The following is a 16,721-nucleotide window of genomic DNA, read 5'->3' on the forward strand; positions in this document are numbered from 1 at the left end:
ACTAAAGTTGTGCGACAGACTAACATCCTGTCCTGAGTGTACCATGCCTTGCATACTGTGCTTCTGGGATAGGCTCTGGACCACCTCAACCCCGCACTGGACAAGCAGTTGCTGAAAATGGAATATATAAATAAAAGATTTAGAGACTTTTTTTTTTTTAAAGTCATTCTAGTTTTATCAGAGGTTCTTACAGAAACAAACTCATGAATAAACTGAAGGCTCCCTTTATTGTGCTTTTTTGACATATCGGTGAAAGTGACTCTGGACGTACAAACAAATCAAGTTATGAACAGGTCTCGGGTGCCAGTTGCACTCGTAAATTGAGGACCCGGCGTACTAGGGATTATGACTAACCTTTACTCCATCAAGGAGCCACCGCCAGCTGGGGAGGCTGTCATACCAAAACTGTGTGGCAAACTTGATGATTGCTGCTGTGCTATAACTTTGCAATATCTCTTAGCAGGAAGTTCACCCGTCTAACTGGTAAACCACAAGACACTGTGATGAGATCACACCCACACTGATGAGTGTGCAGTCGTACATTTTCAGTCATACCTACAGCTGGATCTTTTTGTTCTCTTCCTCTCAGAACTCCTATATCATTGTGCCTTAACCACCAGACAACTTGCTGCCCTGTTTGTGTCCTGAGGCCCACAAGATTGCTGAGCAATTGCACTTGGCCTGTAATTTTTAGTTCTGCTCTGCAGAGGATTAATCCTGGGAAAAATACATTCTCAGTTCTGTAGAAAAGGATCGTTCCTAATGAAACACAAGGCAGAAAGTTCTGTTTCGTGCCAAAAATCCACACGCATGCTTTAACTTTAATACTTTTCAGTGAAGATTGATCGCAGTAGTTTGAACCTATGAGGGGGGACTAATTTTCATATGTTTTTCATCGTTTGTAGCAGAAACCAGGCATGGCATCTTCTGCGCGCAGGTAAAGTATGGGTGTTTACCAGCTGCGGAATCAGATATGACTATGTATGCAGGTTTAAATAATACTCGGGAACGGAGTATAGTGACACCAGATCTGAATAAACCTAGAGAAAAGAACAGAAGAACGTCTCGAGAAAGGAATCCATGAACAGAGAAAACATTGTTTTTGCAATTATGTAAGCACTTTACGAGCTAGTACTTAGAAACGTGAATCACGGGGAAACTCGGAAGTCTGTTTCGTTTTACGGAACGCATACAAATAAAAGTCTGTTTAACTTTCATGGAACATTTCAATAAACTAGAAGGACTGCGATATGCATCTGAAACTTTGCATTTGTGGTTGAGTATTGAAATAAGTGAACGTGGAAGTTTGTCTTTGAAAGGCCCAGGCATTTAGTAATCCCATTAAGTATGTAAAAAATACAGTTTTTAAGGCATATTCCAAACTGAAGTATGGTTAGTGTCTGGGAGACGGTGTGAGGCGAGTGAGCAACTGACTGCTGTTTGAACCATGTGACAGGGGGAAGTCTGTACAGTATTTTTGTTTTCGCAACCCTCTTTTTTAAAGAACAACATACAGTACTTATAGAAATGAAACTGCCTTTAAGGCATATTCTGACCAGTGAAATGCAATAATTGCTTTGGGCCAGGTGTCAACAATTGTGTCTTTTTGCATCAGCCACTACATTTTCTTTAACGCTCCTCCAGTTATGAATAGTTATCATTCTGTTTTACAAATGTACCTTTTCGCGCAGGTATTACCCCGTGTTTACCGAGCCTATAGATGGTAGGAAAACGCGCTCTGCCAGAATAGCACTGAGTTTTTTAATTCAGCAGGCTTCCACACTGTTTACACTTCATGTCTGGTCTTTGTGACCCTTAGTGACTGTAACAGAGCCAGCAGGAAGAGGCAGTGTTACCATAGAGACCAAAGTAGAGACAATAACAAGGGCTGAAAGTGGGAAAAGATGAAAAACGTTACTCATGCTTATGGGATGAGTTAGCCAGAACTGAATAGAATTTTATGGAAAACATGTATTTTTAAGTCATTTTAAATTTAAAGTATCTAGAAGTGATAAAGCAATTCAAGAAAAAGATACATAGGCTTTGAATAGTAACTTCTATTTATTGTAGCTGCATCTCGAAGCGTGTGGCTCGGCCATCCGGGAGAACCTCCGGGTACAGCTGCTGCTCCTCTGAAACAAGAAGAGCTTGTTGAGGAGTTTGGACACTGGGTGGAGATTATGGGGTCCAGAAGGAGACCCAGGACATGTTGGAGAGATGACATCTCTTGGCTGGCTTAGGAACACCTGAGAAGGCCAAGGAAGAGTTGGAGAAAGGAAGGTTTGGGTCTACCTGCTACCACTCCAATGGGTACTAGGTGGAGATTATGGGGTCCAGAAGGAGACCCAGAACACATTGGAGAGATGACATCTCTTGGATGGCTTGGGAACACCTGAGAAGGCCAAGGAAGAGTTGGAGAAAGCTGATGGGGAAAGGAAGGTTTGGGTCTACCTGCTCAACCGGCTACCACTCCAAACCGCCTCAGAACAAGGGGGAAGAAAACTGACTCGCTAGCCGTGTCCAAGCTTTTTACAGAACTTAACCCTAACAAAATCAACAATTGTCTGTATGGCTAAGGTTTTATAGACTGCAATTGGGGGTAAATGGTCCTTTAGAGTCAAGAAAGGAACCAACTACAACCAGTCCTCAAGCTCCACTTGTATTTACAAGCTGAGGAGCCAGCGTACAACACCTGAGTGGGGACAAGCAAGCGTGTGCCTGTACCTTTAAGAAATGTTCCCTCCAATGAAACGCGGTAATTGCTCGTGAGTCTGATGGGGATGTGCAGCGAGCAGCTGATGGCTGTTTGGACCACGTGACCAGAGGAAGTCTAAGTGCTTCTTGTTGGAGCAGCCATCATTGTGTGTACTGGACGCCAGCGCCTCGACAAAGCAAGAAAGCGAGCGGCTGTAATACGAAGAGCAGATATGGAGTGACGCCCAACTAGTATGCGGCACGTTGTATTTTTTGTTTGTTTTTCTTTTTTAAAAAGTGTTTGACGTTTTTCTTTTAGCAGGTAAGGTGTTAATTTAATTTCAATTTTGGGCTGAAGTTTTTTTTTTTTCTTTTTTTTTTTTCTTTTTTTTTTTTTGCCCGTTCGTTCCAAACGACACAGGGAATTCATATTCAATTTCTCTGTATGCATCTTCGTTAAAAATATTCGTAGGAATCCGTGCTCATTCTAAAAATCGGGGTTTTTTTTGTCCTTTTTTTTTTTGTCTGGGGGAGACCTTGCCCTCGCCTGCGTTATATTTCACACAGCGTCGTGCAGGAGTAGAAGAGTGCTTCCTGTTTCTTTCAGTTTTTAACTATTAAGCAATGTTCTCCGATAATATTTAAAAAGCTGTGTCTGTATGTAGGTGTGTGTAGACATTTTAGATCTTTTATAGGCAGGCGTTGCGGTCCAACTGGTTTGAATGTTTGTCTGTTAGAAGCGTCTTCGTACGTTTTCGAAGTAAAACTATGGGTCGGTGCTGCTGGCAGATGCCGCTCAGACTCAGCTCTCGCGGTGCACTTTCCGGTTCTGTACGTTTCGTGTGAGTGAGGCACATAAAGAAGCTGATTAAACACCTATTTGAATTCATGTCGTCATCTACGTCAGTAAACCGTAAGTGGGTGGTATTACCTCGTGTCTGTGTGAAGTTTGTACTTTGTGCTTTTTCTTCGATTTCACGCTATTCATATTATGTTACGTATAAGTATATGCGCGGTGAACAACACGGCGTTTGTTTGGATTTGTGTGAACCTCGATGTAAGTGCCCATTTTAAATCTGAACAAAGGACAAAAATGTAACTAAATATGAAGTCATTGAAGTTTCTATTTAGACGTTCAGATAGACTTTCTGTCCCTGACTTTCGACGGACAGACACTTCGGTATATAATCTCCCGCGTGTGCGCTCTCGCGCCCCGATGACTGTGGGTCTCGTGCCGCGCGTCGCTGCCCGTCTGCCGGCGGTGGCTCGCGCTGTTCTCGCGCTTCTTCATGTTTTCTCCTAGTAGCCTCCGCGCTCTTCCAGCAGTGATGCATCGGTCCTAATTTTTGTGATTAAATGTTTCCATGTAGTGAAATATTGTAAGAAAGTTTAGCCTAATGGACTCAATCTACATACCTCTCTCTCTCTCTCTCTCTCTCATACAACTCCTGTTTTTTAAACTTGCAGGGCTCTTAGAGGACAACACAGACTTTGAAAACTTAAGTGTTGGTCCATGTCTCTGTCATCTCTCAGGTAAAAACTGATTGCTGGCATCTATTAAACTATTTGCCACTTTTTGTGGCAAAAACTGAGATGCTTGTTGATTTAACTTAAAAACTGTAATGTATTAGTGTAGATACTTGCGTTCGAATGGATAATGGCAATGATCTTAGCTGCTCCAGAGCAGCATTTTGTGACTATGAAGGCTTGCGCTATGGTGGTCAGTGGCCTTTTGTTGAAAGGCCTGATGCAGTCCTCAGCTCACCACCTTACTTGTTCAAGTGTATGTAGCAGTTTTCTTCAACTATTATACTTCATGAAACCAATTTTTTCATTGTGTAAAAAAAAAAAAAGGCTGCTTGATTATCTTTAGTTGTTAATGCCTATAGGAGCAAGTAAGTCCCTGGTTTTGTTTTTCTAGAGTAAATGGCAATTTTAAGTACTGCTCAGTCATCAGAACAGTTTTAGCTTAGTACCTCAGTCTACTCCTGGGTGTGAGTCAAACTTCATATTGAGACCAAGCTCTTAACCACAGTTACTTGCTGTTCTGAGGCTACTTGTAGTTAAGGCAATGTTGTGGAGTGCTAGAGGGGTGATTTGTGGCAGGAATTCAGGTGTATAATGACCTTCAGATTCTGTCTGAAATCTAGATGTAGGCTGTTTTAAATGTTGTTCTGGATGTTGAATGTCTGCCTGAGTAACTGATTCCTTATGGTATCAGTATTATTCAAAAGAAGTAATTTGAGTAGTACTGGTTAATGTTTTAAAACTGAAAGTCGCTAGTCTGTCTCTCACAAGGAGTTGGGATTTCTCAAAAAACCTTTCATGATGTTGGTCATCCATGCATTTTTCTAGTAAAGTACTAATACAGAAATTGGTAAATGCTTTGGCAAACTCATTAGTGGTAATTAATTGACTGAATGACCAAATTTGTTTAATTTACCTGAACATCTTTTTTTCAACTGAGATATGTTGATGTGATCATGCACATGTGGTCTAGGAAAAGGTCTTCCTCAAATGCTACTTCTCTAAAATGGAGAAAATGTTAATGTTCACATTTTTATTTCTACAAAAACTTTAAAATGGGCACTTAATGTGCAATGGGATTTTAGAATTTAGAAGGGCCCAAAGTCTGTCAACCAAAGGAGTGTCAATGAAATGGCAGTTGTTAACCACCGTTAACTTCATGGGGTTGTGTCAGCAGTGCATCTGTGGGGAAAGCACAAGTCAGTAATTCATCAGAATACGATGAGTGCAGGGATTCCTATACAAAGAAGTGTTCTGTTCAAAATGTGCAGTCTACAGTTGCCCATCCAACTAGCAATACTTTAGTGGCGGATTGTCAAATGCGGTGATGTGGAAGTGGTGTTTGAGGGAGACCTCAAGGCTCAGCTGGTGTGTCACTATGGCTTGGATCTGTACTGATGCAAGTCGTTTAATGATACCTCTGTGAGGAAGTTTGTCCATTTTTGTTTAGTCCTCCTTTGTTAAAAGTACTGAGTTATGTCAAGGCATCTTACTGCAATGGAAGGTGCCCTGCCAGTTTTATCTTGCTGCTTGTGTTGAAGTTCAGTGAATACTGTAATAGCTGGGGTAGTTTCTTAAAACCTGGCCTTATAATGAAAATAACATTGTGTAGTTTTTCCCTTGTCACCCTGTTTCTTTTCCCATATTTACTTGGTCTGCCATGCTCAGTTGTGAAGTTGTCATTGGGTCAGCTGTCCTTTTGAGTGCTGGGCAAATGTGGTGTGTGTAGTTGGAGTTCCTTGTTCAGCTAATTGACATGGTTACTGTGTGAGTATTGGTTGCAGTGGTGATATTTTCCTCATCTTGTACATTTTGTGGGATGAGTTTGTCTTCTGTGAAAAGCATCAGATGCTCTTGTGCAGAGCAAATGAAACTATATATTTTGGCGAATATTCACCATTATCAGAATGAGCTTTATTGCCAAGTATGTTTGCACATACAAGGAATTTGTCTTGGTGACAGGAACTACCACAGCACAGACAGAATGACAGTGACAAGACAGGTGAGAAGATAGAGTATGTGAGCAAGGGATAAAAAAAAAATATTTAAAAATATAAAGTACCCAATATACAAAAATAGTCACTAGATACAAATGCAAGGAAGTGTGAGTAAGAGATGTGATAAATAGTTTTAAATATCAATAGCATTATGTATTGTATGGTTTACTCTCTAGGGGAGAGATTTAGATGTTCATGAGGTAGATGGCCTGAGGAAAAACTTTTCTTATGCCTGGCTGTCCTGGTGCTCTGTAGCGCTGGCCAGATGGCAAGGGTTCGAAGAGGAAGTGGCCTGGATGTGAGGGGTCTAGGATGATTTTGCTAGCCCTTTTACTGACTCTGGACGAGTGCAGTTCTTGGAGAGCTGGGGGGGGTGTGCCGATTGATTCTTCCAGCAGTCCGAACTATCCGCTGCAGTCTTCTGATGTCTGACTTCGTAGCTGAGCCGAACCGGACAGTTATAGAGGTGCAGAGGACGGACTCAATGACTGCGGAGTAGAATTGCATCAGTAGCTCCTGTGGCAGGTTGAACTTCCTCAGCTGGCGAAGGAAGTACAACCTCTGCTGGGCCTTCTTCACAATGGGGTCTATGTGGGGCTCCCACTTCAGGTCCCGTGAGATGGTGGTGGTGCCCAGGAACCTGAATGACTCCACTGTTGCCACGGTGCTGCTCATGATGGTGAGTGGGGATAATGGTGAGGTGTTTCTCCTGAAGTCTACGATCATCTCCACCGTTTTGAGCGTGTTCAGCTCCAGGTTGTTGTGACTGCACCAGACAGCCAGCTCTTGGACCTCCTGTCTGTAAGCAGACTCGTCACCATCCCGGATGAGGCCGATGAGTGGTGTTGTCTGCAAACTTCAGGAGTTTGACAGAGGGGTCTTTTGCGGTGCAGTTGTTGGTCTACAGGGAGAAGAGCAGTGGGGAGAGCACACATCCCTGGGGGGCTCCAGTACTAATTGTGCGAGTATTGGATGAGAATTTTCCCAGCCTCACTATCTGCTGCCTGTCTGTCAGAAAGTTGGTGATCCACTGACAGATGGAGGTGGGCACAGAGTTGGGTTAATTTGGACAGGAGGAGGTGTGGGATGATGGTGTTGAAGGCTGAGCTGAAGTCCACGAACAGGATTCTTGCATAAGTCCCTGGTTTGTCCAGATGTTATAGAATGTAGTGCAGTCCCATGTTGACTGCATCATCCATAGACCTGTTTGCTTGGTAAGCAAACTGCAGGGGGTCCAGCAAGGGTCCAGTGATGTCTTTCAGGTAGTCCAACACCAGTTTTTCAAGTGACTTCATGACCACAGATGTTAATGACTACAGATCTGTTGCCCTAAGTCCTGTGATTTTGGGTTTCTTTGGGAAGTCATTGTTTCTTTCAGTAGTCATTAAATTTTTAATCTGCATGAGTTAAAGCTTCAAGTATCAAAGCTACAAAAAGGTGTTAAGTTGGTTGAATATGTTTTTGCATCAAATAAAGCCCCATGGCCAGCCAAGAACAAGTTGCCAGTCTATTTGATGTGGTATACATTTATCTGAAAGTGTAAGTCAAAATACATACAGTTCAAGTCTTCATTTACATTCAGAAGGGTTTACCGCACTATTGTACACCTGATGGCTTGGTTTTTCAGCCCACTGAGTGCAGGGGGGGAATACTGATTTCTGTAAAACAAGCATGCAGTATGACAATTTGTATTAAGCTGTTTAACACTGCACAATTTTAAAACTACAGCCATCTTCACTGTCTTGTGCCTTAACACCTTCACATTAACACTTGCCTTTGGTTTTGTGATTCAGGTAATGTGGGGGGGAAAAACTAAGCAGTTAATATTAGCATGGATATAAATGACTTAATACTCCTGAATTTTGCAAGGATTTTGCTCACTTACATTTGTGATCAGATCAACAGCAGTATTTCTACTTGTCATGTTTTGCTTCCATGTGGTTCTAGAGGTGTCAACTAGTCTAGCAGTTGAGGCACAGATGTATGCTCATCCATAATGCACAGTAAATACTTAACTGGAATTATTTATATTCAGGTTTAAGTACATCTTTCACATTTACATCATGAACTGTTTAGTATCAGCCCCCACCTTATTCCCCCAAGGTGACTTGCAATGAGTCACTTATACCAGTGAAACACTTCTGTCACTCACTGTGGCATTTAGTCACCAGTATACTTGAACCATATGTCTTTGAACTCAGGGAGGAAACCCACAGACATGGGGAGAGCATGCACACAAATTTTGTTTGTCAGAACAATCTACAAGCACCAAAATCAGTTTGTATTAATTCATGATTGAAATGTGTCTAATTTGCGCTTCAATGCAGGGTCTGGGCATAAATGACAGAATTACATTGCCAGCATAAGCAGTAAGCATGCAGTCCTATTCACTGGTCTTTAATGAGCCTTCTCATATATAGACCTCTATTATACAGGAACTGTACATGACTAGAACTGCCTGTTTTGATTTTGCTGTCCAGAATGAACTGGGGAACTTGTCCTGGTTCACATGGTGCCAGAATCCTGCAGGTTACTGCCACACTTGTTCACTGCACTGTAATACACAAACACTTGATCTGCAACCCTGTGACACTTTCTTATCAAAGATATATTTGCATGAACTCTGAACTCTTCAGGGTCAGGATATCACTATTTAAATGGGGGTTAGAGGAGTTCTGTGCTATTTTATATAAATTTCCAAAACACTTTCTGTGCAGAAAAATGGATTTGCTAAATTTTTAGAATTACATAGTTCCTGTTTTTCAGAGGGCAAGTTCCCACAGATCACAAAAATGGGAACTCTAATCATGTAAACTTCCTCATTGCATAGTGCTCATCATTAATTAGAAGGTAAGTACCTTCATGACAATGGCCTTATCCATTACTAATAAACTTTCTCCAGTGCAGTTTGAAGTCTCACAAAAACATGGTCTTCTCTGGATAGAAATATACTGTACATAGCTTTGAATTATCCACATTTATTTGGTAGAGTGCAGTATTTTAAAATAAAAATTCCTCTGCCTGAACTCTCAATTCAGAGTTGAAGGGAGAAAGGTAATATCTACATCTTATTGAATGTGATTAAGCAAATTGGTTTTTTTGCATACTTATAACAAAGGCACATGAGTGTTTAATTTTTTGAAGTGCAAATTGTTTTGAAGCAGATTCCCCAGCATGCAATGGGTAGTGAGCATCAGTTACAACACATTGATTTCTCACTCTATTCATGGTAAAGCTTTTGAAACTTCACACTGGCTGTGGCTTAAAAGAAGCTGAGTTTATAAAATCAGTTCCTGTTAGACCCTTATGGTATGACAATTGTGTGGGAACCTCACTTATAATGAATCAGTAAAGTGCTGGAGATCAGTTGTAGCTTTGTGAATGCTAGGCCTGCATGCTATTTGACAAATGTCATGAAGATGCCCAGGTGTCTGGGTGCACTAATATATCACCTTGTCTGAACTTATTCTGTATTCTAGTTCATACTCATACCAATACACAGCCCACTGAAGTCCCTGTAAGTCTCATTCTTTCAGTGTCTACAAGATGCATTTGGGGCACAAAGAAATTGACCTTCCACCTGGAAACTGGTGTGACATTGATCCAGTGTAACTCAGAAGTGCAGTTTTGCAGTGAACAAAGGAGTACTTCTCTCCATCTTGACATTTTTTGTGAATGCATGTGGCAAAAAACCTGATGTTTCATTGAGGCTTATAGATTAAATTCCAGTGCATTAAGTGAAATTGTATATCAGCCATCTGAGGCTGAAAACACTGTGCCAAACTGCTGTCTGCATGTACCACTGTTTAAGAGCCTTGAATGACATCCCAGGCCCAGTCTCCTGGCCAGAATCTCTCACCTTAGTGAGAGTAGACAGTCTCAAATCTTTGCCTGCACAAGCATGCAAGACAATTTGGTGCAACCTGAAGTCCTTCTGTTTCTAGTCAACCTTATAATTCTACCTTCTCACTGTTGTATGCAGTGAAGTGCTGTATCAGTGGTTTAGGGTCTAGAAGTGAAGCAGTGTCTTGTTTGTGAGTGGTTGTGCCCCTTGCCTTTTTACGGCCTTCTTGGTGTCAAATGTGGATAAAACCAGTAGCTGTTTCCATCATACTGAGCTGCCTGGATAGGTATGGAGTCCCATAGTTTATCTAACTAAATTTCCAGTTTATCTTCACATTTAAAGTCACTCTGGGGCTGATTAATGTAACAGTTGATGGACCTTGAATACTTGCAGCATAAATTTGCTAGAGAAGCCCAGTGTTCTAATAGTCCATACAATCATGTTCTTGTACTCCAGGGTACAGGCCATTGCATCAAGGAATTATAACTTCTAATGTATGGTTTTTCTGTACTGAGGTCAGTTTCAGTATGCATCTGGTCTCTAGGAACTGATAGGTATTGAAGTCCCTAAAATGCTGGTATGTATGAAATCCTTAGTACAACATTATGTATTAACTTTACGTTTGGATTCTGCCCTTTGACAAGCTTAGTGGTTGTTAAAACAGACATGCAGCAGTTTTCATAAGAATTAATGAAATTGCACTTTTAAAGGCTAGTGTGAAAAAGCCTGAAGGTGACAGGAAATATCTAATCTAAGGCCAACTGACTGCCCACCCTTCCTGATCTAATAAGACCTGTTACTGAACCACTTATTTAGAGTCTTCCCAAAGAGATCATTTACTTTGGCAATAGTGCATTCTGACTGAGTTCTAATCGGCAAACGCCAAACAAATCGAGCTTAAGCAATAACATTGTCACTTTGCCTGGACCTAATGCAGCAACGTATGAGCTGACATCTGCTTGTACTTGTGAGTTTGCTGTGGTTTTTTTAATGTCATCAGTTTGGAAATGTCAGAAATGAAACTATTAAATGCCTAAATTCATAGCTGACTTATAGGTAAACTTTAAACCCATCACATGAAAAGCAGATGTTTATCTACCCAGTTCCCCCCATCTTCAGTTCAGAAATGTATTTCACCATAGGAATGGCATGGCTTCATTCCTGTGTGGTAGCATATAAAGTATTTATTCATTTACCTTATCTCAAGAGCAACTTATTGTTATGCTACTTACAACTGTATCCATTTATACAGCTGGGCAATTTGAGTGATGGTGGGTACTGCAGCAATAGGTGCCATTTATACCTGCAGCCTTTTGATCCAAAGGTTGCAGCTCCAACCACTATGCTACCAGCTGCTCCTAGCACCAAGAGTAGCATTGGTGTTAAAGAATCCTGTTTGATATTCAGGGGGCTATAGCTATCAAGTGTTTTCATAAACAAAACAATTGGATGGAACAAGCAAACACCTTGAGCATAGGTCTTAACTTGTCCCGTTAACACTGTTTGGGGCTGCTGTGAAATTGTAATGCAGTATTCCTAGTACACACCAATTACTTTAAAACTTAGTTACAAACTGGTCTGAATACCTTGCTTTGTGTTCAGGTTGAGTTGTTTCTTGGAACCAAAACTATATACAAGGTGCCAGGACTGGGTTGAAGGTCAAAGCTGTGAAAGGTTGTTTACCTGTAGCTATTAATGTCTCCCCCCCCCCCCCCCCCGGACAGAGAATGGCTTTTCTTCATATTTGCAATAAAATGCATTGATATTTGTAACTTGGCTTTAACATTTTATGTAATGTATCCAGACTGCTCAAGCAGTAGTAACTGCCGTACTCTTTATTGTAGTTGCTTTATTCTGAGACTTGTCTAAACTCATGTTTTGTCTCGGAAGTGCCCCTTGTTTGCCAAACAGTGGCAATTAAGCTTGTTTGCCAACTCTTAATATCCTTATGATTAAGGTATTGTTTAGTTATGTGCTTCACATACTAGTGCAAAACATTTCCCTTTTGGGACCCTCTATAAATTTGAATGAAATACTTTTACATATTGTAGTTGAGGTTATCATACTATGGCGAATGAAGACTTTTTTTTAAAATGCCAAAAGCTAAGACCGTTATGGCTGAAGCTTTAATTTGACTACTGAATGGCGCACTCTGCTGCAGCATACTGCACTGCTAGTGATCCCTGTAATTGAAAGATTTCTGCACTGATAATGCTGACTGTTGGGACAGTTCACTGCGCTCAGTTTCAGCATGTAGAAACTTGTTCCCGAGTGCTAGCCGGCATAAAGAGAACATCAAATTAGCATTTCATAAATTTTAAGATATGTTGTAAGGGTCAGTTAATGGCCTCTTGAAAGCTGCTTTCTTGCACTTTCTGTAATTGTGCAGCATGTCAAGTGGTATTTTGTTCTATTGGCAGTTTCTTTTAGTGTGTGACGTTTCACTTGAGTCTGAGTGACACTGATTTGGGTTTTGTCTTGCATGTCTCTGCAGGTGGGATTGACCAGCATCACTTCTGATTCAGTCTCCATACTGGTGTGGACTGAAGACAAGGCTTTTACGTACTTTTTAAATATCCCCAACCAGCTTGGGGTCTTATACCAACACAGATCATGGGGCAGAAAGTCCCTGGAGGTGTCAGAACTGTGGACATGCGGGATCCAGCTTTTCGACCCCTCAAGCTGGAGCTACAGGCCCTGCATTACACAAAACCAGCTCGCTTGGACCTGCTTCTGGACATGCCCCCTGTTGGCCCAGAGGTGCAGATGCAACACTCCTGGAACAATAATGACCGTTCGCTCAACATTTTTGTAAAGGAAGACAACAAGCTGGTATTCCACAGACATCCAGTGGCACAAAGCACAGATGGCATCAGGGGGAAAGTAGGCTACACTCGAGGACTTCACGTATGGGAGATCACCTGGGTGATGCGCCAGCGCGGCACCCATGCCGTGGTTGGTGTGGCTACAAAGGATGCGCCCCTACATTCAGTAGGGTACATGGCACTTGTTGGCAGTAACGGCGAGTCTTGGGGGTGGGACCTAGGAAGGAACAGATTATATCATGATGGCAAGAACCAGCCCAGTAGGACCTACCCAGCTTTCCTGGAGCCCGATGAAACCTTTATTGTCCCAGACTCTTTCCTCGTCATCTTGGATATGGACGAGGGCACTCTTAGTTTTGTTGTGGATGGCCAGTATTTGGGGGTTGCATTCAGAGGCCTTAAGGGCAAGAAACTGTATCCTGTTGTGAGCGCTGTTTGGGGCCACTGTGAAATCAAAATGCGGTACATTAATGGACTTGATCGTAAGTATCCTCAATACTTTTGGGCTGAAGTTTCAGTGACTGCATGGCAGTTACAAGTTTGTCCCCAGATTGCTGATTAGTTTATATCTTCTGTGTGGGCTTTTAGAAGAACCAGTTGGGTGAGAGCTGGTCCTCATTAACTGTCTTATTTACTATATAAGAATGCAGTAAAATTACACATCCAGTTTTTCCCATTATGGTACCAGACCTAATTTTATAAATCAACTATAAAATGACCTTTTTTAAAAGGTCTGTGCTGCAGGGCTCAGAGTAAAGTTGAGTAGTGCTAGATTGGAGTCCAGGCAAAATGTCCACTTGTTGGTGCAATGATTTTTGGTGTTTTTAAACTTCACTAATCCACTCTGCTCTAATTCCACCTAAATGCAACTATAGACTTTGGCTGTATACAGTATAACTTCATCTTGTGCATGTTATGCTAGTAGTTATCTTGCAAGGTGATTACCTTTAGCAAATGATCTATTTAATGTGTAATGCATATTTGAGGTAAGATGGGCTGGAAGTTTTTTTTTTTTTTTTTTTTTTTTTTTAAAGGTACTTCCACAGTTGCCTGTGTAATTCAGAATTTAGGTAGTTGCTATGACTGCTGTTGGGTCTCTTGATGTAAAGTCATATTTGTTACTGAACCTGCTAGTGGGTGCAACTTGGCTCTCAATTGCTGTGGAATATTAACTTATTCCCCTCAGAGCAAAACATTTGACATGCTCCTAAAAGTTGACTCAAATTTAGCTGGAGTTTGAGTCCAAATGTACTGGTTTACCCTACCACAGGCTTGATTTAAAATCAAATAAGCAGGAAATGCCAATGCCCAAGGCAGGTTTTTGGATTGGATAGGAACCTATCAATGTAACAGGTAGGTATGTAAAGCCTTGGCTTTAATTTAAGTCAGAGGCTTGCTTGCTTTAAAGAAGTGGCACCTTTACCATTGTAGTGTTGAAATGACTGTTGGGAGAGGTGAAGACTTGGAAAAAAAATTATGTATTTGAATGTAGTGTATAAACACTGGCTATGAAAACAGAATTTAAATTAAACAAGTCTGGTTATAAATGTTGAGTATTATGCAAATGTGGGACACATTGGCAAAGTGGGTAACTAATGCAGCTCCTGAGCTAATTTAGGCATAGGTCCAGTTTCTGATGTTTGCGTGATGTAAATGTTTGCAATTCATAAACTTGCATGGTGGAAGGGAAGGTAATCAGTTTACCATTAAGACAAACCCCCCCAGATGGTTGCTTTCTGTTAAATTTGACTAGGTGGGCCTTGTCTGTGGAAAATGTTCCCTGATTATAGAGTTGACTGAGGATCAGTGGAAATGTTATCCTATACAGATTATAATGGATGGAAGTGGACATATTTGCAGTTTATAGTTTCAGACTTTTTTTTTTTTTCCTCCCCCCTGTGGGAAAATAAATCTAGAAATTTAACTGTAGACCAGTGAGCTTTGGGCAGTGGTGGTTAACTTTCCTTTTTCTTTGTTCTTACAGCAGAACCTCTGCCCCTGATGGAGCTGTGCCGGCGCACTGTACGAGTGGCATTGGGCCGGGAGCGCTTGGGGGAAATCCACAGACTGCCACTCCCCTCCTCCCTCAAGGACTACCTGCTCTACCAGTGATACTGACTGTACCTCCACCATAGAGATGGCACATGGCTCTCCTTGCTTGGGCTCCTCCTCCTCAGGAAACCTCTCAAGTCTTCACGCTAATGCATCTTCAGCAGCATTGGTTGTGTCTACCCTCATCTTTGTGTACCAGTTATTTCTAATTACACCAAAGGAACAGTTGTAAATGCGTACAGTGGCCTTTGATCAGCATCTTGACTTTACCCTGTCCTGAAACTCAATGTGCCCTTGCTTCCTTTAATTATATTTTAAAATATTTATTGCTGTATAGAGCACATTGTACATCTCCAGAATCTTACAACAGTCCCACTGTTGCTCCTGTCTGTCAGAAGTGCCATCAGTTTATTAGAACCTTGGCTATTTCAGTGGCCACTTACTTGATACCCTGTTTTAACTGCTTGGGACCACAATACCAACAGCTATGCATGTGTGATCTTGGCCTGACAGAGAAGGAAAGCTACTTGTTTTACTAATTTCTAACTACAGACCAATGTTGGCTTTTTTTTTTTTTTTTTTTTTTTTTTTAACTGTGTGGTTGTTTAATAAATAAATGATTTGGTTCACTTAATTTACTCCAGTCTACGTGTGTGGTATTTGCCTGTAAACTTGCATATGCTAACTGGCTGCTCTGTACCTGTTGGGCGCTTTCAAACTTTGCCATTAAAGTAACTATTAAACAGCCATAAATATGAATTTGATGCAGTTAAACATGCTGCTTTTGGAAACTGCCTTAAATCAAAAGGCTGAGTGGTACTGTAGAAAAATGTAACTTCATTTTTCAGATTAACTTTATCTGCATTTTCTTCAACATTCAATATGAAAGCTATATTGAGTTTTATTACGGGAGCAAGGATCATGGAACTTAACATTCAGTGAATGTATATTTGTGTGTTCTGCCTCTGAAAACCTGAGGAGTGCTGATGGGGTATTGCTCGCAAGTGAGATTAGCTTGTCTCCAGTCAGTACAAGACATGTGCCTGTGTTCCAGATCAGAGTAAGAAGCGAGAAAACACCCTTGTCTCTGCTGTGCTCCCAGTAGTGTTGTGTCCTTACAAAAAGCCCACCGTGGCTGGTAGCTCCATAGGAGCTGCAACTCCTTGTGATGGTTGCATTAAGGCCTCTGCGGAGCCGCTTAAACATTTACTCCAGTCATTGTCAGGCTGCCAGATTTTGGTCTGCTCTATATTTGTTCTAATGACCCATGTTGGAGACTTGGTCCTGCAATAGTTCGTAGCCTTTGGGATAAACTTAACCTGGCAACAGGCCTTTGTCACAGTTACTGCGAAATACGATATGCACAAATGATACACGGTGGAGGAACAGTAGAGTCACCTTTGTGCATTGTCATTTAAACCTCCTGTAATCGGGGTAGTTAATAATTACAGATCCCAGCAGTAGATGAAACGCTGGATCTCTACCTCCTGCGCAGAGGTTGAGAGGTCAGGCCTCAGTATGGAATGGAAAACATCTGTGACAGCAGTTTGGGCAGGAAGATCTTATCCAGTTAAGCTCAGCTTTAGCACACAGTAACGGTGTGAGAAAGTGGTCCGGACAGGCGACAGCTTTTCTATGACACCGATGCTCCTAAGTTGTTTTTCTCTAGTTTTGTTTTTGCTGCCTAACTGCAGTGACGCCCAGCCCCCTACATCCCGCCGAATAAAAAAAATTGCTACTGGTTGTACAATGACAGCATACCCTGAAATACAAATCTCGGCG

The 16,721-nt window shown here is 41.5% G+C and overlaps 1 protein-coding gene across 2 annotated transcripts; it reads left to right on the plus strand.

Moving 5' to 3' along the window:
- Window positions 1–2,855: 2,855 nt before the first annotated feature.
- LOC108933869 (SPRY domain-containing SOCS box protein 1) lies at window positions 2,856–15,488 on the plus strand. 2 transcript variants are annotated; one of them, XM_018751252.2, is made up of 3 exons: window positions 2,856–3,016; window positions 12,557–13,369; window positions 14,872–15,308. In XM_018751252.2, the coding sequence occupies exons 2-3, from the start codon at window positions 12,676–12,678 to the stop codon at window positions 14,997–14,999; spliced, it is 822 nt and encodes a 273-aa protein (XP_018606768.1). In that variant the 5' UTR covers window positions 2,856–3,016; window positions 12,557–12,675; the 3' UTR covers window positions 15,000–15,308. The 2 variants fall into 2 exon arrangements, with proteins under 2 accessions (XP_018606768.1, XP_018606769.1); XM_018751253.2 differs by lacking the exon at window positions 2,856–3,016 and adding an exon at window positions 4,155–4,227 and having other exon boundaries at window positions 14,872–15,488.
- The last annotated feature ends 1,233 nt before the right edge of the window (window positions 15,489–16,721 follow it).

This window comes from Scleropages formosus, chromosome 2, assembly GCF_900964775.1.
Source record: "Scleropages formosus chromosome 2, fSclFor1.1, whole genome shotgun sequence".
Classification (NCBI taxonomy): Eukaryota; Metazoa; Chordata; class Actinopteri; order Osteoglossiformes; family Osteoglossidae; genus Scleropages; species Scleropages formosus.

Excerpts from the sequence above, each read along its gene's own strand:
- LOC108933869 (XM_018751252.2), top strand. The coding sequence starts at position 12,676 with ATGGGGCAGAAAGTCCCTGGAGGTGTCAGAACTGTGGACATGCGGGAT. Across the intron at positions 13,370-14,871 it reads GTACATTAATGGACTTGATC|CAGAACCTCTGCCCCTGATG; the intron begins GTAAGTATCCTC and ends TTGTTCTTACAG.